This window comes from Salvelinus fontinalis, chromosome 23 (assembly GCF_029448725.1).
Source record: "Salvelinus fontinalis isolate EN_2023a chromosome 23, ASM2944872v1, whole genome shotgun sequence".
Classification (NCBI taxonomy): domain Eukaryota; kingdom Metazoa; phylum Chordata; class Actinopteri; order Salmoniformes; family Salmonidae; genus Salvelinus; species Salvelinus fontinalis.
In genome coordinates, this window is record NC_074687.1 from 575685 (window position 1) to 600190 (window position 24506).

Below are 24506 nucleotides of genomic sequence, written 5' to 3' on the forward strand. Positions count from 1 at the left end.
AACGAGCAGTATGGCTGGTGGCATTGTCATGCTGGAGGGTCATGTCAGGATGAGACTGCAGGAAGGGTACCACATGAGGGAGGAGGATGTCTTCCCTGTAACGCACAGCGTTGAGATTGCCTGCAATGACAACAAGCTCAGTCCGATGATGTAGTGACACACCGCCCCAGACCACGACGGACCCTCCACCTCCAAATCGATCCCGCTCCAGAGTACAGGCCTCGGTGTAACGCTCATTCCTTCGTCAATAAACGTGAATCCAACCATCACCCCTGGTGAGACAAACCCGCGACTCATCAGTGAAGAGCACTTTTTGCCAGTCCTGTCTGGTCCAGCGACAGTGGGTTTGTGCCCGTAGGCAACGTTGTTGCCGGTGATGTCTGGTGAGGACCTGCCTTACAACAGGTCTACAAGCCCTCAGTCCAGCCTCTCTCAGCCTATTGCGGACAGTCTGAGCACTAATGGAGGGATTGTGCGTTCCTGGTGTAACTCGGGCAGTTGTTGTTGCCATCCTGTACCTGTCCTGCAGGTGTGATGTTCGGATGTACCGATCCTGTGCAGGTGTTGTTACACGTGGTCTGCCACTGCGAGGACGATCAGCTGTCCGTCCTGTCTCCCTGTAGCACTGTCTTAATGGTCTCATGTATTCATCAGTTAAATACTGCTGTGTGTCAGAATGTAATGGTCTCATGTATTCATCAGTTAAATACTGCTAAATAATCTAATCTGCTAAATATTTAGTTGCTGTTAGTTGCTGTTAGTTGCTGTTAGTTGCTGTTAGTTAGTTAGTTGCTGTTAGTTAGTTAGTTGCTGTTAGTTGCTGTTAGTTAGTTAGTTGCTGTTAGTTGCTGTTAGTTAGTTAGTTGCTGTTAGTTGCTGTTAGTTGCTGTTAGTTAGTTAGTTGCTGTTAGTTAGTTAGTTGCTGTTAGTTGCTGTTAGTTGCTGTTAGTTGCTGTTAGTTGCTGTTAGTTGCTGTTAGTTAGTTAGTTGCTGTTAGTTAGTTAGTTGCTGTTAGTTAGTTAGTTGCTGTTAGTTAGTTAGTTGCTGTTAGTTAGTTAATTGCTGTTAGTTAGTTAGTTGCTGTTAGTTAGTTGCTGTTAGTTAGTTAGTTGCTGTTAGTTAGTTAGTTGCTGTTAGTTAGTTAGTTGCTGTTAGTTGCTGTTAGTTAGTTAGTTGCTGTTAGTTGCTGTTAGTTGCTGTTAGTTGCTGTTAGTTAGTTAGTTGCTGTTAGTTGCTGTTAGTTGCTGTTAGTTAGTTAGTTGCTGTTAGTTAGTTAGTTGCTGTTAGTTAGTTAGTTCCTGTTAGTTAGTTAGTTGCTGTTAGTTAGTTAGTTGCTGTTAGTTAGTTAGTTGCTGTTAGTTGCTGTTAGTTAGTTAGTTGCTGTTAGTTGCTGTTAGTTGCTGTTAGTTGCTGTTAGTTAGTTGCTGTTAGTTGCTGTTAGTTGCTGTTAGTTGCTGTTAGTTGCTGTTAGTTGCTGTTAGTTGCTGTTAGTTGCTGTTAGTTGCTGTTAGTTGCTGTTAGTTAGTTAGTTGCTGTTAGTTGCTGTTAGTTGCTGTTAGTTGCTGTTAGTTAGTTAGTTGCTGTTAGTTGCTGTTAGTTGCTGTTAGTTAGTTAGTTGCTGTTAGTTGCTGTTAGTTAGTTAGTTGCTGTTAGTTGCTGTTAGTTAGTTAGTTTCTGTTAGTTAGTTGCTGTTAGTTGCTGTTAGTTAGTTAGTTGCTGTTAGTTAGTTAGTTGCTGTTAGTTGCTGTTAGTTGCTGTTAGTTAGTTAGTTGCTGTTAGTTAGTTGCTGTTAGTTGCTGTTAGTTAGTTAGTTGCTGTTAGTTAGTTAGTTGCTGTTAGTTAGTTAGTTGCTGTTAGTTAGTTAGTTGCTGTTAGTTAGTTAGTTGCTGTTAGTTAGTTAGTTGCTGTTAGTTAGTTAGTTGCTGTTAGTTAGTTAGTTGCTGTTAGTTAGTTAGTTGCTGTTAGTTAGTTAGTTGCAGTTAGTTAGTTGCTGTTAGTTAGTTAGTTGCTGTTAGTTAGTTAGTTGCTGTTAGTTAGTTAGTTGCTGTTAGTTGCAGTTAGTTGCTGTTAGTTGCTGTTAGTTAGTTAGTTGCTGTTAGTTGCTGTTAGTTGCTGTTAGTTGCTGTTAGTTAGTTAGTTGCTGTTAGTTAGTTGCTGTTAGTTAGTTAGTTGCTGTTAGTTAGTTAGTTGCTGTTAGTTGCTGTTAGTTGCTGTTAGTTAGTTAGTTAGTTGCTGTTAGTTAGTTAGTTGCTGTTAGTTAGTTGCTGTTAGTTGCTGTTAGTTGCTGTTAGTTAGTTAGTTGCTGTTAGTTAGTTAGTTGCTGTTAGTTAGTTAGTTGCTGTTAGTTAGTTAGTTGCTGTTAGTTAGTTAGTTGCTGTTAGTTGCTGTTAGTTAGTTAGTTGCTGTTAGTTGCTGTTAGTTGCTGTTAGTTAGTTAGTTGCTGTTAGTTAGTTAGTTGCTGTTAGTTAGTTAGTTGCTGTTAGTTAGTTAGTTGCTGTTAGTTAGTTAGTTGCTGTTAGTTAGTTAGTTGCTGTTAGTTAGTTGCTGTTAGTTGCTGTTAGTTAGTTAGTTGCTGTTAGTTAGTTAGTTGCTGTTAGTTGCTGTTAGTTGCTGTTAGTTAGTTAGTTGCTGTTAGTTAGTTAGTTGCTGTTAGTTAGTTAGTTGCTGTTAGTTAGTTAGTTGCTGTTAGTTAGTTAGTTGCTGTTAGTTGCTGTTAGTTAGTTAGTTAGTTGCTGTTAGTTAGTTAGTTGCTGTTAGTTAGTTGCTGTTAGTTGCTGTTAGTTGCTGTTAGTTAGTTAGTTGCTGTTAGTTAGTTAGTTGCTGTTAGTTAGTTAGTTGCTGTTAGTTGCTGTTAGTTGCTGTTAGTTAGTTAGTTGCTGTTAGTTAGTTAGTTGCTGTTAGTTAGTTAGTTCCTGTTAGTTAGTTAGTTCCTGTTAGTTAGTTAGTTGCTGTTAGTTAGTTAGTTCCTGTTAGTTAGTTAGTTGCTGTTAGTTAGTTAGTTAGTTGCTGTTAGTTAGTTAGTTGCTGTTAGTTAGTTAGTTGCTGTTAGTTAGTTAGTTGCTGTTAGTTGCTGTTAGTTAGTTAGTTGCTGTTAGTTAGTTAGTTGCTGTTAGTTGCTGTTAGTTGCTGTTAGTTGCTGTTAGTTAGTTAGTTGCTGTTAGTTAGTTGCTGTTAGTTAGTTAGTTGCTGTTAGTTGCTGTTAGTTGCTGTTAGTTAGTTAGTTGCTGTTAGTTAGTTAGTTGCTGTTAGTTAGTTAGTTAGTTGCTGTTAGTTAGTTGCTGTTAGTTGCTGTTAGTTAGTTAGTTTTTGTTAGTTAGTTAGTTGCTGTTAGTTAGTTAGTTGCTGTTAGTTAGTTAGTTGCTGTTAGTTAGTTAGTTGCTGTTAGTTAGTTAGTTGCTGTTAGTTAGTTAGTTGCTGTTAGTTAGTTAGTTGCTGTTAGTTGCTGTTAGTTAGTTAGTTGCTGTTAGTTGCTGTTAGTTAGTTAGTTGCTGTTAGTTAGTTAGTTGCTGTTAGTTAGTTAGTTGCTGTTAGTTGCTGTTAGTTGCTGTTAGTTGCTGTTAGTTAGTTAGTTGCTGTTAGTTAGTTAGTTGCTGTTAGTTGCTGTTAGTTAGTTAGTTGCTGTTAGTTAGTTAGTTGCTGTTAGTTGCTGTTAGTTGCTGTTAGTTGCTGTTAGTTAGTTAGTTGCTGTTAGTTAGTTAGTTGCTGTTAGTTAGTTAGTTGCTGTTAGTTAGTTAGTTGCTGTTAGTTGTTGATGTGTGTGGCTTTCTTTCCAGCCCTCCAGTCTGGGCTCCATGGGTCTGACAGAGGGAGCTCTGAGTCATCATGACCTCATCAGGGTCGTCTACAGCGGGCTGCACCCTCAGAGAGAAACCTTCACTGCCCAGAACAGGTACTTCTAACCCCCAGAAACCTTCACTGCCTAGAACAGGTACTCCTAACCCCCAGAAACCTTCACTGCCCAGAACAGGTACTTCTAACCCCCAGAAACCTTCACTGCCCAGAACAGGTACTTCTAACCCCCAGAAACCTTCACTGCCCAGAACAGGTACTTCTAACCCCCAGAGACCTACACTGCCCAGAACAGGTACCCCTAACCTCCAGAAACCTTCACTGCCCAGAACAGGTACTTCTAACCCCCAGAAACCTTCACTGCCTAGAACAGGTACTTCTGACCCCCAGAAACCTTCACTGCCCAGAACAGGTACCCCTAACCCCCAGAAACCTTCACTGCCCAGAACAGGTACTTCTGACCCCCAGAAACCTTCACTGCCCAGAACAGGTACCCCTAACCCCCAGAGACCTTCACTGCCTAGAACAGGTACTTCTAACCCCCAGAAACCTTCACTGCCCAGAACAGGTACCCCTAACCCCCAGAGACCTTCACTGCCTAGAACAGGTACTTCTAACCCCCAGAAACCTTCACTGCCCAGAACAGGTACTTCTAACCCCCAGAAACCTTCACTGCCCAGAACAGGTACTTCTAACCCCCAGAAACCTTCACTGCCCAGAACAGGTACTTCTAACCCCCAGAAACCTTCACTGCCCAGAACAGGTACTTCTAACCCCCAGAAACCTTCACTGCCCAGAACAGGTACTTCTAACCCCCAGAGACCTACACTGCCCAGAACAGGTACTTCTAACCCCCAGAAACCTTCACTGCCTAGAACAGGTACTTCTAACCCCCAGAAACCTTCACTGCCCAGAACAGGTACTTCTAACCCCCAGAGACCTACACTGCCCAGAACAGGTACCCCTAACCTCCAGAAACCTTCACTGCCCAGAACAGGTACTTCTAACCCCCAGAAACCTTCACTGCCTAGAACAGGTACTTCTGACCCCCAGAAACCTTCACTGCCCAGAACAGGTACTTCTAACCCCCAGAAACCTTCACTGCCCAGAACAGGTACTTCTAACCCCCAGAGACCTTCACTGCCCAGAACAGGTACTTCTAACCCCCAGAGACCTCCACTGCCTAGAGCAGGTACTTCTAACCCCCAGAGACCTTCACTGCCCAGAACAGGTACCCCTGTCCCCCAGAGACCTACACTGCCCCTCTCTCCCTGTCCTTGATCCCCCTGTCCCCCCTCTCCCTGTCCTTGATCCCCGTGTCCCCTCTCTCCCTGTCCTTGATCCCCCTGTCCCCTCTCTCTCTGTCCTTGATCCCCCTGTCCCCTCTCTCTCTGTCCCCGATCCCCCTGGCCCCTCTCTCCCTGTCCTTGATCCCCCTGGCCCCTCTCTCCCTGGCCCCTCTCTCCCTGTCCCCTCTCTCCCTGTCCTTGATCCCCCTGTCCCCTCTCTCCCTGTCCTTGATCCCCCTGTCCCCTCTCTCCCTGTCCTTGATCCCCCTGTCCCCTCTCTCCCTGTCCTTGATCCCCCTGTCCCCTCTCTCCCTGTCCCCTCTCTCCCTGTCCCCTCTCTCCCTGTCCTTGATCCCCCTGTCCCCTCTCTCCCTGTCCTTGATCCCCCTGTCCCCTCTCTCCCTGTCCTTGATCCCCCTGTCCCCTCTCTCCCTGTCCTTGATCCCCCTGTCCCCTCTCTCCCTGTCCTTGATCCCCCTGTCCCCTCTCTCCCTGTCCTTGATCCCCCTGTCCCCTCTCTCCCTGTCCTTGATCCCCCTGTCCCCTCTCTCCCTGTCCTTGATCCCCCTGTCCCCTCTCTCTCTGTCCTTGATCCCCCTGTCCCCTCTCTCCCTGTCCTTGATCCCCCTGTCCCCTCTCTCCCTGTCCTTGATCCCCCTGTCCCCTCTCTCCCTGTCCTTGATCCCCCTGTCCCCTCTCTCCCTGTCCTTGATCCCCCTGTCCCCTCTCTCCCTGTCCTTGATCCCCCTGTCCCCTCTCTCCCTGTCCTTGATCCCCCTGTCCCCTCTCTACCTGTCCTTGATCCCCCTGTCCCCTCTCTCCCTGTCCTTGATCCCCCTGTCCCCTCTCTCCCTGTCCTTGATCCCCCTGTCCCCTCTCTCCCTGTCCTTGATCCCCCTGTCCCCTCTCTCCCTGTCCTTGATCCCCCTGTCCCCTCTCTCCCTGTCCTTGATCCCCCTGTCCCCTCTCTCCCTGTCCTTGATCCCCCTGTCCCCTCTCTCCCTGTCCTTGATCCCCCTGTCCCCTCTCTCCCTGTCCTTGATCCCCCTGTCCCCTCTCTCCCTGTCCTTGATCCCCCTGTCCCCTCTCTCTCTGTCCCCTCTCTCTCTGTCCCCGATCCCCCTGTCCCCTCTCTCTCTGTCCCCTCTCTCTCTGTCCCCTCTCTCCCTGTCCCCTCTCTCCCTGTCCCCTCTCTCCCTGTCCTTGATCCCCCTGTCCCCTCTCTCCCTGTCCTTGATCCCCCTGTCCCCTCTCTCCCTGTCCTTGATCCCCCTGTCCCCTCTCTCTCTGTCCTTGATCCCCCTGTCCCCTCTCTCTCTGTCCCCGATCCCCCTGGCCCCTCTCTCCCTGTCCTTGATCCCCCTGGCCCCTCTCTCCCTGTCCCCTCTCTCCCTGTCCTTGATCCCCCTGTCCCCTCTCTCCCTGTCCCCTCTCTCCCTGTCCCCTCTCTCCCTGTCCCCTCTCTCCCTGTCCTTGATCCCCCTGTCCCCTCTCTCTCTGTCCTTGATCCCCCTGTCCCCTCTCTCTCTGTCCCCTCTCTCTCTGTCCCCGATCCCCCTGTCCCCTCTCTCTCTGTCCCCGATCCCCCTGTCCCCTCTCTCCCTGTCCTTGATCCCCCTGTCCCCTCTCTCCCTGTCCTTGATCCCCCTGTCCCCTCTCTCCCTGTCCTTGATCCCCCTGTCCCCTCTCTCCCTGTCCTTGATCCCCCTGTCCCCTCTCTCCCTGTCCTTGATCCCCCTGTCCCCTCTCTCCCTGTCCTTGATCCCCCTGTCCCCTCTCTCCCTGTCCTTGATCCCCCTGTCCCCTCTCTCCCTGTCCTTGATCCCCCTGTCCCCTCTCTCCCTGTCCTTGATCCCCCTGTCCCCTCTCTCCCTGTCCTTGATCCCCCTGGTCCCTCTCCCTGGTCCCTGTCCCTGATCCCCCTGTCCCCGATCCCCCTGGTCCCTCTGTCCCCTCTCTCCCTGGATATTTCCAGCTTGACTCTTTACCTCCGCCTGCAGAGGCAGTGATTTCCTTGACAGCAGGCTGTGTCATCACACTGTGTTTGTACATATAAATGGGAGCACTAGTTCTATTTCCTAATTTTCCTACTCCCTTTGTGTACTGACGGTGGGGGACGCGGTGGGTGACGCGGTGGGTGACGCGGTGGGTGACGCGGTGGGTGACGCGGTGGGTGACGCGGTGGGTGACGCGGTGGGTGACGCGGTGGGTGACGCGGTGGGTGACGCGGTGGGGGACGCGGTGGGGGGCGCGGTGGGGGACGGTGGGTGACGGTGGGTGACGCGGTGGGGGACGCGGTGGGGGACGGGGTGGGGGGCGGTGGGTGACGCGGTGGGGGGCGGGGTGGGGGACGGGGTGGGGGACGTTGTGACGTGGTGGGGGACGGGGTGACGGTGGGGGACGCGGTGGGGGACGCGGTGGGGGACGCGGTGGGGGACGCGGTGGGTGACGCGGTGGGTGACGCGGTGGGTGACGCGGTGGGTGACGCGGTGGGTGACGGTGGGGGACGCGGTGGGTGACGTGGTGGGGGACGCGGTGGGGGACGTTGTGACGTGGTGGGGGACGGGGTGACGGTGGAGGACGGGGTGGCAGATGTCTGACAGTGATCCTGTGTTTGTGTTTCAGGTTTGAAGTGCTGTGTTTCCTCATGTTGTGCTACAACTCTGCTGTGGTCTACATGCCTCTCTCCTCCTACCAGTCAGTCTGCAGGATGAGCTCACGGTGAGGACTCGCTCTCTCTGGCTCTCTCTGGCTCTCTCTGGCTCTCTCTGGCTCTCTCTGGCTCTCTCTGGCTCTCTCTGGCTCTCTCTGGCTCTCTCTGGCTCTCTCTGGCTCTCTCTGGCTCTCTCTGGCTCTCTCTGGCTCTCTGTCTCTCTCTGTCTCTCTCTCTCTGTCTCTGTCTCTCTCTGGCTCTCTCTGGCTCTCTCTGTCTCTCTCTGGCTCTCTGTGTCTCTCTGTGTCTCTCTGTGTCTCTCTGTGTCTCTCTGTGTCTCTCTGTGTCTCTCTGTGTCTCTCTGTGTCTCTCTGTGTCTCTCTGTGTCTCTCTGTGGCTCTCTGTGGCTCTCTCTGGCTCTCTCTGGCTCTCTCTGGCTCTCTCTGGCTCTCTCTGGCTCTCTTCTGGCTCTCTTCTGGCTCTCTTCTGGCTCTCTCTGTCTCTCTGTGTCTCTCTGTGTCTCTCTCTGTGTCTCTCTGTGTCTCTCTGTGGCTCTCTGTGGCTCTCTGTGGCTCTCTGTGGCTCTCTGTGGCTCTCTGTGGCTCTCTGTGGCTCTCTGTGGCTCTCTGTGGCTCTCTGTGGCTCTCTCTGTGGCTCTCTCTGTGGCTCTCTCTGTGGCTCTCTCTGTGGCTCTCTCTGTGGCTCTCTCTGGCTCTCTCTGGCTCTCTCTGGCTCTCTCTGGCTCTCTCTGGCTCTCTCTGGCTCTCTCTGGCTCTCTCTGGCTCTCTCTGGCTCTCTCTGACTCTCTCTGTCTCCTCTCTCCAGGTTGTGTGTATGTGGTTTCCTGACTCTCTGTCTCCTCTCTCCAGGTTGTATGTGGTTTCCTGTCTCTCTGTCTCCTCTCTCCAGGTTGTATGTGGTTTCCTGTCTCTCTGTCTCCTCTCTCCAGGTTGTATGTGGTTTCCTGTCTCTGTCTCCTCTCTCCAGGTTGTATGTGGTTTCCTGTCTCTGTGTCTCCTCTCTCCAGGTTGTGTGTGGTTTCCTGACTCTGTCTCCTCTCTCCAGGTTGTGTGTGGTTTCCTGACTCTCTGTCTCCTCTCTCCAGGTTGTGTGTGGTTTCCTGTCTCTGTCTCCTCTCTCCAGGTTGTATGTGGTTTCCTGTCTCTGTCTCCTCTCTCCAGGTTGTGTGCATGTGGTTTCCTGTCTCTGTCTCCTCTCTTCAGGTTGTGTGTGGTTTCCTGTCTCTGTGTCTCCTCTCTCCAGGTTGTATGTGGTTTCCTGTCTCTCTGTCTCCTCTCTCCAGGTTGTATGTGGTTTCCTGTCTCTGTCTTCTCTCTCCAGGTTGTATGTGGTTTCCTGTCTCTCTGTCTCCTCTCTCCAGGTTGTATGTGGTTTCCTGTCTCTCTGTCTCCTCTCTCCAGGTTGTATGTGGTTTCCTGTCTCTGTCTCCTCTCTTCAGGTTGTATGTGGTTTCCTGTCTCTGTGTCTCCTCTCTTCAGGTTGTGTGTGGTTTCCTGTCTCTGTCTCCTCTCTCCAGGTTGTATGTGGTTTCCTGTCTCTGTCTCCTCTCTCCAGGTTGTGTGTATGTGGTTTCCTGACTCTCTGTCTCCTCTCTCCAGGTTGTGTGTATGTGGTTTCCTGTCTCTGTCTCCTCTCTTCAGGTTGTGTGTGGTTTCCTGTCTCTCTGTCTCCTCTCTCCAGGTTGTGTGTGGTTTCCTGACTCTCTGTCTCCTCTCTCCAGGTTGTGTGTGGTTTCCTGTCTCTGTCTCCTCTCTCCAGGTTGTATGTGGTTTCCTGTCTCTCTGTCTCCTCTCTCCAGGTTGAATGTGGTTTCCTGTCTCTCTGTCTCCTCTCTCCAGGTTGTGTGTGGTTTCCTGTCTCTGTCTCCTCTCTCCAGGTTGTGTGTGGTTTCCTGTCTCTGTCTCCTCTCTTCAGGTTGTGTGTGGTTTCCTGTCTCTGTCTCCTCTCTTCAGGTTGTGTGTGGTTTCCTGTCTCTGTCTCCTCTCTTCAGGTTGTGTGTGGTTTCCTGTCTCTGTCTCCTCTCTTCAGGTTGTGTGTGGTTTCCTGTCTCTGTCTCCTCTCTTCAGGTTGTGTGTGGTTTCCTGTCTCTGTCTCCTCTCTCCAGGTTGTGTGTATGTGGTTTCCTGTCTCTGTCTCCTCTCTCCAGGTTGTGTGTATGTGGTTTCCTGTCTCTCTGTCTCCTCTCTCCAGGTTGTATGTGGTTTCCTGTCTCTGTCTCCTCTCTCCAGGTTGTGTGTATGTGGTTTCCTGACTCTCTGTCTCCTCTCTCCAGGTTGTGTGTATGTGGTTTCCTGTCTCTGTCTCCTCTCTTCAGGTTGTGTGTGGTTTCCTGTCTCTCTGTCTCCTCTCTCCAGGTTGTGTGTGGTTTCCTGACTCTCTGTCTCCTCTCTCCAGGTTGTATGTGGTTTCCTGTCTCTCTGTCTCCTCTCTCCAGGTTGTGTGTGGTTTCCTGACTCTCTGTCTCCTCTCTCCAGGTTGTATGTGGTTTCCTGTCTCTCTGTCTCCTCTCTCCAGGTTGTGTGTGGTTTCCTGACTCTCTGTCTCCTCTCTCCAGGTTGTGTGTATGTGGTTTCCCGCAGCAGCAGCAGAAAGTCTGGAGAGACAGAGAGCCGTGTAACCGTGTGGTGCTGGACTCAGAGTTCATGGTCCAGATGCTGACCGCTGTGTACCATGTTATGTAGGTATTACCCTAACCCTACTACATCTATCAGTACCATGTTATGTAGGTATTACCCTAACCCTACTACATTACACTAACCCTACTACATTACACTACTACTATTAATAACCCTAACCCTACTACATCTATCAGTACCATGTTATGTAGGTATGGTATGTTACTACTACACTAGACAGCACTGACCGCTGTGTACCATGTTATGTAGGTACAACACTACTACATCTATTATTAACCCTAACCCTACTACATTACACTACTACTATTAGGATAGTAGCATCTATCAGTACCAGATGCTGACCGCTGTGTACCATGTTATGTAGGTATTAATAACCCTAACCCTATCAGTACCATATACAACACTACTACATCTATCAGTACCATATACAACACTACTACATCTATCAGTACCATTTACTACATCTATCAGTACCATGTACAACATTACTACATCTATTAGTACCATGTACAACATTACTACATCTATCAGTACCATATACAACACTACTACATCTATTAGTACCATTTACTACATCTATCAGTACCATGTACAACATTACTACATCTATTAGTACCATTTACTACATCTATTAGTACCATGTACAACATTACTACATCTATTAGTACCATTTACTACATCTATTAGTACCATTTACTACATCTATCAGTACCATATACAACATTACTACATCTATTAGTACCATATACAACATTACTACATCTATTAGTACCATTTACAACATCTATTAGTACCATGTACAACATTACTACATCTATTAGTACCATTTACTACATCTATTAGTACCATTTACTACATCTATCAGTACCATATACAACATTACTACATCTATTAGTACCATATACAACATTACTACATCTATTAGTACCATGTACAACACTACTACATCTATCAGTACCATATACAACATTACTACATCTATTAGTACCATGTACAACATTACTACATCTATTAGTACCATGTACAACATTACTACATCTATCAGTACCATGTACAACAGTACTACATCTATTAGTACCATTTACTACATCTATTAGTACCATGTACAACATTACTACATCTATTAGTACCATTTACTACATCTATTAGTACCATGTACAACATTACTACATCTATTAGTACCATGTACAACATTACTACATCTATTAGTACCATTTACTACATTACTACATCTATCAGTACCATGTACAACAGTACTACATCTATTAGTACCATTTACTACATCTATTAGTACCATGTACAACATTACTACATCTATTAGTACCATGTACAACATTACTACATCTATTAGTACCATGTACAACATTACTACATCTATTAGTACCATTTACTACATCTATTAGTACCATGTACAACAGTACTACATCTATTAGTACCATGTACAACACTACTACATCTATCAGTACCATTTACTACATCTATTAGTACCATGTATAACATTACTACATCTATTAGTACCATGTACAACATTACTACATCTATCAGTACCATTTACTACATCTATTAGTACCATGTACAACATTACTACATCTATTAGTACCATGTACAACATCTATCAGTACCATGTACAACATTACTACATCTATTAGTACCATGTACAACATTACTACATCTATCAGTACCATTTACTACATCTATTAGTACCATGTACAACACTACTACATCTATTAGTACCATGTACAACATTACTACATCTATCAGTACCATGTACAACATCTATTAGTACCATGTACAACATTACTACATCTATTAGTACCATGTACAACATTACTACATCTATTAGTACCATGTACAACATTACTACATCTATTAGTACCATGTACAACATTACTACATCTATCAGTACCATGTACTACATCTATTAGTACCATGTACAACATTACTACATCTATTAGTACCATGTACAACATCTATCAGTACCATGTACAACATTACTACATCTATTAGTACCATGTACAACATTACTACATCTATCAGTACCATTTACTACATCTATCAGTACCATGTACAACATTACTACATCTATTAGTACCATGTACAACATTACTACATCTATTAGTACCATGTACAACATTACTACATCTATCAGTACCATGTACAACATCTATTAGTACCATGTACAACATTACTACATCTATTAGTACCATGTACAACATTACTACATCTATTAGTACCATGTACAACATTACTACATCTATCAGTACCATTTACTACATCTATTAGTACCATGTACAACATTACTACATCTATCAGTACCATTTACTACATCTATTAGTACCATGTACAACATTACTACATCTATCAGTACCATTTACTACATCTATTAGTACCATGTACAACACTACTACATCTATTAGTACCATGTACAACATTACTACATCTATTAGTACCATTTACTACATCTATTAGTACCATGTACAACACTACTACATCTATTAGTACCATGTACAACATTACTACATCTATCAGTACCATGTACAACATTACTACATCTATTAGTACCATTTACTACATCTATCAGTACCATGTATAACATTACTACATCTATCAGTACCATGTACAACATTACTACATCTATTAGTACCATGTACAACATTACTACATCTATCAGTACCATGTACAACATTACTACATCTATTAGTACCATTTACTACATCTATTAGTACCATGTACAACATTACTACATCTATCAGTACCATATACAACATTACTACATCTATTAGTACCATGTACAACACTACTACATCTATCAGTACCATGTACAACATTACTACATCTATTAGTACCATTTACTACATCTATTAGTACCATGTATAACATTACTACATCTATCAGTACCATGTACAACATTACTACATCTATTAGTACCATTTACTACATCTATTAGTACCATGTACAACATTACTACATCTATCAGTACCATGTACAACATTACTACATCTATTAGTACCATTTACTACATCTATTAGTACCATGTACAACATTACTACATCTATTAGTACCATGTACGACATTACTACATCTATTAGTACCATGTACAACATTACTACATCTATTAGTACCATGTACAACATCTATCAGTACCATGTACGACATTACTACATCTATTAGTACCATTTACTACATCTATTAGTACCATGTATAACACTACTACATCTATTAGTACCATGTACAACATTACTACATCTATTAGTACCATGTACAACATTACTACATCTATCAGTACCATGTACAACAGTACTACATCTATTAGTACCATATACAACATTACTACATCTATTAGTACCATTTACTACATCTATTAGTACCATGTACAACACTACTACATCTATTAGTACCATGTACAACATTACTACATCTATCAGTACCATTTACTACATCTATTAGTACCATGTACAACACTACTACATCTATTAGTACCATGTACAACATTACTACATCTATCAGTACCATTTACTACATCTATTAGTACCATGTACAACACTACTACATCTATTAGTACCATGTACAACATTACTACATCTATCAGTACCATGTACAACATTACTACATCTATCAGTACCATTTACTACATCTATTAGTACCATGTATAACATTACTACATCTATCAGTACCATGTACAACATTACTACATCTATTAGTACCATGTACAACACTACTACATCTATCAGTACCATGTACAACATTACTACATCTATTAGTACCATTTACTACATCTATTAGTACCATGTACAACATTACTACATCTATCAGTACCATATACAACATTACTACATCTATTAGTACCATGTACAACACTACTACATCTATCAGTACCATGTACAACATTACTACATCTATTAGTACCATTTACTACATCTATTAGTACCATGTATAACATTACTACATCTATCAGTACCATGTACAACATTACTACATCTATTAGTACCATTTACTACATCTATTAGTACCATGTACAACATTACTACATCTATTAGTACCATGTACGACATTACTACATCTATTAGTACCATATACAACATTACTACATCTATTAGTACCATGTACAACACTACTACATCTATCAGTACCATGTACAACATTACTACATCTATTAGTACCATGTACGACATTACTACATCTATTAGTACCATTTACTACATCTATTAGTACCATGTATAACACTACTACATCTATTAGTACCATATACAACATTACTACATCTATTAGTACCATTTACTACATCTATCAGTACCATGTACAACATTACTACATCTATTAGTACCATTTACTACATCTATTAGTACCATATACAACATTACTACATCTATTAGTACCATGTACAACATTACTACATCTATTAGTACCATGTACTACATCTATTAGTACCATTTACTACATCTATTAGTACCATGTACAACACTACTACATCTATTAGTACCATTTACAACATTACTACATCTATTAGTACCATTTACTACATCTATTAGTACCATGTACAACACTACTACATCTATCAGTACCATGTACAACATTACTACATCTATTAGTACCATATACAACACTACTACATCTATCAGTACCATGTACAACATTACTACATCTATTAGTACCATGTACAACATTACTACATCTATTAGTACCATTTACTACATCTATTAGTACCATGTACAACATTACTACATCTATTAGTACCATGTACAACATTACTACATCTATTAGTACCATGTACAACATTACTACATCTATTAGTACCATTTACTACATCTATTAGTACCATGTACAACATTACTACATCTATTAGTACCATTTACTACATCTATTAGTACCATGTACAACATTACTACATCTATCAGTACCATTTACTACATCTATTAGTACCATGTACAACATTACTACATCTATTAGTACCATGTACAACATTACTACATCTATTAGTACCATTTACTACATCTATTAGTACCATGTACAACATTACTACATCTATTAGTACCATTTACTACATCTATTAGTACCATGTACAACATTACTACATCTATTAGTACCATGTACAACATTACTACATCTATTAGTACCATGTACTACATCTATTAGTACCATGTATAACATTACTACATCTATTAGTACCATGTACAACACTACTACATCTATTAGTACCATGTACAACATTACTACATCTATCAGTACCATTTACTACATCTATTAGTACCATGTACAACATTACTACATCTATTAGTACCATGTACAACATTACTACATCTATTAGTACCATTTACTACATCTATTAGTACCATGTACAACATTACTACATCTATTAGTACCATGTACGACATTACTACATCTATTAGTACCATGTACAACATTACTACATCTATTAGTACCATTTACTACATCTATTAGTACCATGTACAACATCTATCAGTACCATGTACAACATTACTACATCTATCAGTACCATGTACAACATTACTACATCTATTAGTACCATTTACTACATCTATCAGTACCATGTACAACATTACTACATCTATCAGTACCATGTACAACATTACTACATCTATTAGTACCATTTACTACATCTATCAGTACCATGTACAACATTACTACATCTATTAGTACCATTTACTACATCTATCAGTACCATGTATAACATTACTACATCTATTAGTACCATTTACTACATCTATTAGTACCATGTACAACATTACTACATCTATTAGTACCATTTACTACATCTATTAGTACCATTTACAACACTACTACATCTATTAGTACCATGTACGACATTACTACATCTATTAGTACCATTTACTACATCTATTAGTACCATGTATAACATTACTACATCTATTAGTACCATTTACTACATCTATTAGTACCATGTACAACATTACTACATCTATTAGTACCATTTACTACATCTATTAGTACCATGTACAACATTACTACATCTATTAGTACCATTTACTACATCTATTAGTACCATTTACAACACTACTACATCTATTAGTACCATGTACGACATTACTACATCTATTAGTACCATGTACAACATTACTACATCTATTACCTCCATATCCTGTCAACAATAGACATGTAATAACTAACCCACTGTCAGAGAAACACCTCCATATCCTGTCAACACTAGACATGTAATAACTAACCCACTGTCAGAGAAACACCACCTCCATATCCTGTCAGCACTAGACATGTAATAACTAACCCACTGTCAGAGAAACAACACCTCCATATCCTGTCAGCACTAGACATGTAATAACTAACCCACTGTCAGAGAAACACCTCCATATCCTGTCAACACTAGACATGTAATAACTAACCCACTGTCAGAGAAACACCTCCATATCCTGTCAGCACTAGACATGTAATAACTAACCCACTGTCAGAGAAACACCTCCTCCATATCCTGTCAGCACTAGACATGTAATAACTAACCCACTGTCAGAGAAACACCACCTCCATATCCTGTCAGCACTAGACATGTAATAACTAACCCACTGTCAGAGAAACAACACCTCCATATCCTGTCAGCACTAGACATGTAATAACTAACCCACTGTCAGAGAAACACCTCCATATCCTGTCAGCACTAGACATGTAATAACTAACCCACTGTCAGAGAAACACCTCCATATCCTGTCAGCACTAGACATGTAATAACTAACCCACTGTCAGAGAAACACCTCCATATCCTGTCAGCACTAGACATGTAATAACTAACCCACTGTCAGAGAAACACCACCATATCCTGTCAGCACTAGACATGTAATAACTAACCCACTGTCAGAGAAACACCTCCATATCCTGTCAGCACTAGACATGTAATAACTAACCCACTGTCAGAGAAACACCTCCATATCCTGTCAGCACTAGACATGTAATAACTAACCCACTGTCAGAGAAACAACACCTCCATATCCTGTCAGCACTAGACATGTAATAACTAACCCACTGTCAGAGAAACACCACCTCCATATCCTGTCAGCACTAGACATGTAATAACTAACCCACTGTCAGAGAAACACCTCCATATCCTGTCAGCACTAGACATGTAATAACTAACCCACTGTCAGAGAAACACCTCCATATCCTGTCAGCACTAGACATGTAATAACTAACCCACTGTCAGAGAGACACCTCCATATCCTGTCAGCACTAGACATGTAATAACTAACCCACTGTCAGAGAGACACCTCCATATCCTGTCAGCACTAGACATGTAATAACTAACCCACTGTCAGAGAAACAACACCTCCATATCCTGTCAGCACTAGACATGTAATAACTAACCCAGTGTCAGAGAAACAACACCTCCATATCCTGTCAGCACTAGACATGTAATAACTAACCCACTGTCAGAGAAACACCACCTCCATATCCTGTCAACACTAGACATGTAATAACTAACCCACTGTCAGAGAAACAACACCTCCATATCCTGTCAGCACTAGACATGTAATAACTAACCCACTGTCAGAGAAACACCTCCATATCCTGTCAGCACTAGACATGTAATAACTAACCCACTGTCAGAGAAACAACACCTCCATATCCTGTCAGCACTAGACATGTAATAACTAACCCACTGTCAGAGAAACACCTCCATATCCTGTCAGCACTAGACATGTAATAACTAACCCACTGTCAGAGAAACACCACCATATCCTGTCAGCACTAGACATGTAATAACTAACCCACTGTCAGAGAAACACCTCCATATCCTGTCAGCACTAGACATGTAATAACTAACCCACTGTCAGAGAAACACCTCCATATCCTGTCAGCACTAGACATGTAATAACTAACCCACTGTCAGAGAAACACCTCCATATCCTGTCAGCACTAGACATGTAATAACTAACCCACTGTCAGAGAAACAACACCTCCATATCCTGTCAGCACTAGACATGTAATAACTAACCCACTGTCAGAGAAACACCTCCATATCCTGTCAGCACTAGACATGTAATAACTAACCCACTGTCAGAGAAACACCTCCATATCCTGTCAGCACTAGACATGTAATAACTAACCCACTGTCAGAGAAACACCTCCATATCCTGTCAGCACTAGACATGTAATAACTAACCCACTGTCAGAGAAACAACACCTCCATATCCTGTCAACACTAGACATGTAATAACTAACCCACTGTCAGAGAGACACCTCCATATCCTGTCAGCACTAGACATGTAATAACTAACCCACTGTCAGAGAAACACCTCCATATCCTGTCAACACTAGACATGTAATAACTAACCCACTGTCAGAGAAACACCTCCATATCCTGTCAGCACTAGACATGTAATAACTAACCCACTGTCAGAGAAACACCTCCATATCCTGTCAGCACTAGACATGTAATAACTAACCCACTGTCAGAGAAACACCTCCATATCCTGTCAGCACTAGACATGTAATAACTAACCCACTGTCAGAGAAACAACACCTCCATATCCTGTCAGCACTAGACATGTAATAACTAACCCACTGTCAGAGAAACACCTCCATATCCTGTCAACACTAGACATGTAATAACTAACCCACTGTCAGAGAAACACCTCCATATCCTGTCAACACTAGACATGTAATAACTAACCCACTGTCAGAGAAACACCTCCATATCCTGTCAGCACTAGACATGTAATAACTAACCCACTGTCAGAGAAACACCTCCATATCCTGTCAGCACTAGACATGTAATAACTAACCCACTGTCAGAGAAACAACACCTCCATATCCTGTCAGCACTAGACATGTAATAACTAACCCACTGTCAGAGAAACACCTCCATATCCTGTCAACACTAGACATGTAATAACTAACCCACTGTCAGAGAAACACCTCCATATCCTGTCAGCACTAGACATGTAATAACTAACCCACTGTCAGAGAAACACCTCCATATCCTGTCAACACTAGACATGTAATAACTAACCCACTGTCAGAGAAACACCTCCATATCCTGTCAACACTAGACATGTAATAACTAACCCACTGTCAGAGAAACACCTCCATATCCTGTCAGCACTAGACATGTAATAACTAACCCACTGTCAGAGAAACACCACCTCCATATCCTGTCAGCACTAGACATGTAATAACTAACCCACTGTCAGAGAAACAACACCTCCATATCCTGTCAACACTAGACATGTAATAACTAACCCACTGTCAGAGAAACACCTCCATATCCTGTCAGCACTAGACATGTAATAACTAACCCACTGTCAGAGAAACACCACCTCCATATCCTGTCAACACTAGACATGTAATAACTAACCCACTGTCAGAGAAACACCTCCATATCCTGTCAGCACTAGACATGTAATAACTAACCCACTGTCAGAGAAACACCTCCATATCCTGTCAGCACTAGACATGTAATAACTAACCCACTGTCAGAGAAACAACACCTCCATATCCTGTCAGCACTAGACATGTAATAACTAACCCACTGTCAGAGAAACACCTCCATATCCTGTCAACACTAGACATGTAATAACTAACCCACTGTCAGAGAAACAACACCTCCATATCCTGTCAGCACTAGACATGTAATAACTAACCCACTGTCAGAGAAACACCTCCATATCCTGTCAGCACTAGACATGTAATAACTAACCCACTGTCAGAGAAACACCTCCATATCCTGTCAGCACTAGACATGTAATAACTAACCCACTGTCAGAGAAACACCTCCATATCCTGTCAGCACTAGACATGTAATAACTAACCCACTGTCAGAGAAACACCTCCATATCCTGTCAACACTAGACATGTAATAACTAACCCACTGTCAGAGAAACACCACCTCCATATCCTGTCAGCACTAGACATGTAATAACTAACCCACTGTCAGAGAAACACCTCCATATCCTGTCAGCACTAGACATGTAATAACTAACCCACTGTCAGAGAAACACCTCCATATCCTGTCAGCACTAGACATGTAATAACTAACCCACTGTCAGAGAAACACCTCCATATCCTGTCAGCACTAGACATGTAATAACTAACCCACTGTCAGAGAAACACCTCCATATCCTGTCAGCACTAGACATGTAATAACTAACCCACTGTCAGAGAAACACCTCCATATCCTGTCAGCACTAGACATGTAATAACTAACCCACTGTCAGAGAAACACACCTCCATATCCTGTCAGCACTAGACATGTAATAACTAACCCACTGTCAGAGAAACACCTCCATATCCTGTCAGCACTAGACATGTAATAACTAACCCACTGTCAGAGAAACACCTCCATATCCTGTCAGCACTAGACATGTAATAACTAACCCACTGTCAGAGAAACACCTCCATATCCTGTCAGCACTAGACATGTAATAACTAACCCACTGTCAGAGAAACACCTCCATATCCTGTCAGCACTAGACATGTAATAACTAACCCACTGTCAGAGAAACACCTCCATATCCTGTCAGCACTAGACATGTAATAACTAACCCACTGTCAGAGAAACACCTCCATATCCTGTCAGCACTAGACATGTAATAACTAACCCACTGTCAGAGAAACACCTCCATATCCTGTCAGCACTAGACATGTAATAACTAACCCACTGTCAGAGAAACACACCTCCATATCCTGTCAGCACTAGACATGTAATAACTAACCCACTGTCAGAGAAACACCTCCATATCCTGTCAGCACTAGACATGTAATAACTAACCCACTGTCAGAGAAACACCATCCATATCCTGTCAGCACTAGACATGTAATAACTAACCCACTGTCAGAGAAACACCCTCCATATCCTGTCAGCACTAGACATGTAATAACTAACCCACTGTCAGAGAAACACCTCCATATCCTGTCAGCACTAGACATGTAATAACTAACCCACTGTCAGAGAAACACCTCCATATCCTGTCAGCACTAGACATGTAATAACTAACCCACTGTCAGAGAAACACCTCCATATCCTGTCAGCACTAGACATGTAATAACTAACCCACTGTCAGAGAAACACACCTCCATATCCTGTCAGCACTAGACATGTAATAACTAACCCACTGTCAGAGAAACACCTCCATATCCTGTCAACACTAGACATGTAATAACTAACCCACTGTCAGAGAAACACCTCCATATCCTGTCAGCACTAGACATGTAATAACTAACCCACTGTCAGAGAAACACACCTCCATATCCTGTCAGCACTAGACATGTAATAACTAACCCACTGTCAGAGAACACACCTCCATATCCTGTCAGCACTAGACATGTAATAACTAACCCACTGTCAGAGAAACACCTCCATATCCTGTCAGCACTAGACATGTAATAACTAACCCACTGTCAGAGAAACACCTCCATATCCTGTCAGCACTAGACATGTAATAACTAACCCACTGTCAGAGAAACACCTCCATATCCTGTCAGCACTAGACATGTAATAACTAACCCACTGTCAGAGAAACACCTCCATATCCTGTCAGCACTAGACATGTAATAACTAACCCACTGTCAGAGAAACACCTCCATATCCTGTCAGCACTAGACATGTAATAACTAACCCACTGTCAGAGAAACACACCTCCATATCCTGTCAGCACTAGACATGTAATAACTAACCCACTGTCAGAGAAAACACCTCCATATCCTGTCAGCACTAGACATGTAATAACTAACCCACTGTCAGAGAAACACCTCCATATCCTGTCAGCACTAGACATGTAATAACTAACCCACTGTCAGAGAAACACCTCCATATCCTGTCAGCACTAGACATGTAATAACTAACCCACTGTCAGAGAAACACCTCCATATCCTGTCAGCACTAGACATGTAATAACTAACCCACTGTCAGAGAAACACCTCCATATCCTGTCAGCACTAGACATGTAATAACTAACCCACTGTCAGAGAAACACCACCTCCATATCCTGTCAGCACTAGACATGTAATAACTAACCCACTGTCAGAGAAACACCACCTCCATATCCTGTCAGCACTAGACATGTAATAACTAACCCACTGTCAGAGAAACAACACCTCCATATCCTGTCAGCACTAGACATGTAATAACTAACCCACTGTCAGAGAAACACCTCCATATCCTGTCAGCACTAGACATGTAATAACTAACCCACTGTCAGAGAAACACCTCCATATCCTGTCAGCACTAGACATGTAATAACTAACCCACTGTCAGAGAAACACCTCCATATCCTGTCAGCACTAGACATGTAATAACTAACCCACTGTCAGAGAAACACCTCCATATCCTGTCAGCACTAGACATGTAATAACTAACCCACTGTCAGAGAAACACACCTCCATATCCTGTCAGCACTAGACATGTAATAACTAACCCACTGTCAGAGAAACACCACCTCCATATCCTGTCAGCACTAGACATGTAATAACTAACCCACTGTCAGAGAAACACCTCCATATCCTGTCAGCACTAGACATGTAATAACTAACCCACTGTCAGAGAAACACCTCCATATCCTGTCAGCACTAGACATGTAATAACTAACCCACTGTCAGAGAAACACCTCCATATCCTGTCAGCACTAGACATGTAATAACTAACCCACTGTCAGAGAAACACCTCCATATCCTGTCAGCACTAGACATGTAATAACTAACCCACTGTCAGAGAAACACCTCCATATCCTGTCAGCACTAGACATGTAATAACTAACCCACTGTCAGAGAAACACCACCTCCATATCCTGTCAGCACTAGACATGTAATAACTAACCCACTGTCAGAGAAACACCACCTCCATATCCTGTCAGCACTAGACATGTAATAACTAACCCACTGTCAGAGAAACACCTCCATATCCTGTCAGCACTAGACATGTAATAACTAACCCACTGTCAGAGAAACACCTCCATATCCTGTCAGCACTAGACATGTAATAACTAACCCACTGTCAGAGAAACACCTCCATATCCTGTCAGCACTAGACATGTAATAACTAACCCACTGTCAGAGAAACACCTCCATATCCTGTCAGCACTAGACATGTAATAACTAACCCACTGTCAGAGAAACACCTCCATATCCTGTCAGCACTAGACATGTAATAACTAACCCACTGTCAGAGAAACACACCTCCATATCCTGTCAGCACTAGACATGTAATAACTAACCCACTGTCAGAGAAACACACCTCCATATCCTGTCAGCACTAGACATGTAATAACTAACCCACTGTCAGAGAAACACCTCCATATCCTGTCAGCACTAGACATGTAATAACTAACCCACTGTCAGAGAAACACCTCCATATCCTGTCAGCACTAGACATGTAATAACTAACCCACTGTCAGAGAAACACCTCCATATCCTGTCAGCACTAGACATGTAATAACTAACCCACTGTCAGAGAAACACCTCCATATCCTGTCAGCACTAGACATGTAATAACTAACCCACTGTCAGAGAAACACCTCCATATCCTGTCAGCACTAGACATGTAATAACTAACCCACTGTCAGAGAAACACCTCCATATCCTGTCAGCACTAGACATGTAATAACTAACCCACTGTCAGAGAAACACCTCCATATCCTGTCAGCACTAGACATGTAATAACTAACCCACTGTCAGAGAAACACACCTCCATATCCTGTCAGCACTAGACATGTAATAACTAACCCACTGTCAGAGAAACAACACCTCCATATCCTGTCAGCACTAGACATGTAATAACTAACCCACTGTCAGAGAAACACCTCCATATCCTGTCAGCACTAGACATGTAATAACTAACCCACTGTCAGAGAAACACCACCTCCATATCCTGTCAACACTAGACATGTAATAACTAACCCACTGTCAGAGAAACACCTCCATATCCTGTCAACACTAGACATGTAATAACTAACCCACTGTCAGAGAAACACCTCCATATCCTGTCAGCACTAGACATGTAATAACTAACCCACTGTCAGAGAAACACCACCTCCATATCCTGTCAACACTAGACATGTAATAACTAACCCACTGTCAGAGAAACACCTCCATATCCTGTCAACACTAGACATGTAATAACTAACCCACTGTCAGAGAGAC

At 43.2% G+C, this 24506-nt stretch overlaps 1 protein-coding gene across 2 annotated transcripts in view; it reads left to right on the forward strand.

Annotated features, from left to right (window-relative positions):
- The window catches only part of LOC129820673 (hyccin 2-like), a 154358-nt gene that overhangs the window by 114072 nt on the left and 15780 nt on the right, over window positions 1–24506 (forward strand). For both annotated transcript variants that reach the window (XM_055877511.1, XM_055877512.1), the window contains exons 7-9: window positions 3774–3889; window positions 7704–7799; window positions 10307–10429. In XM_055877511.1, coding sequence (XP_055733486.1) covers window positions 3774–3889; window positions 7704–7799; window positions 10307–10429 — 335 coding nt within the window. The remainder of the gene's footprint in view (window positions 1–3773; window positions 3890–7703; window positions 7800–10306; window positions 10430–24506) is intronic.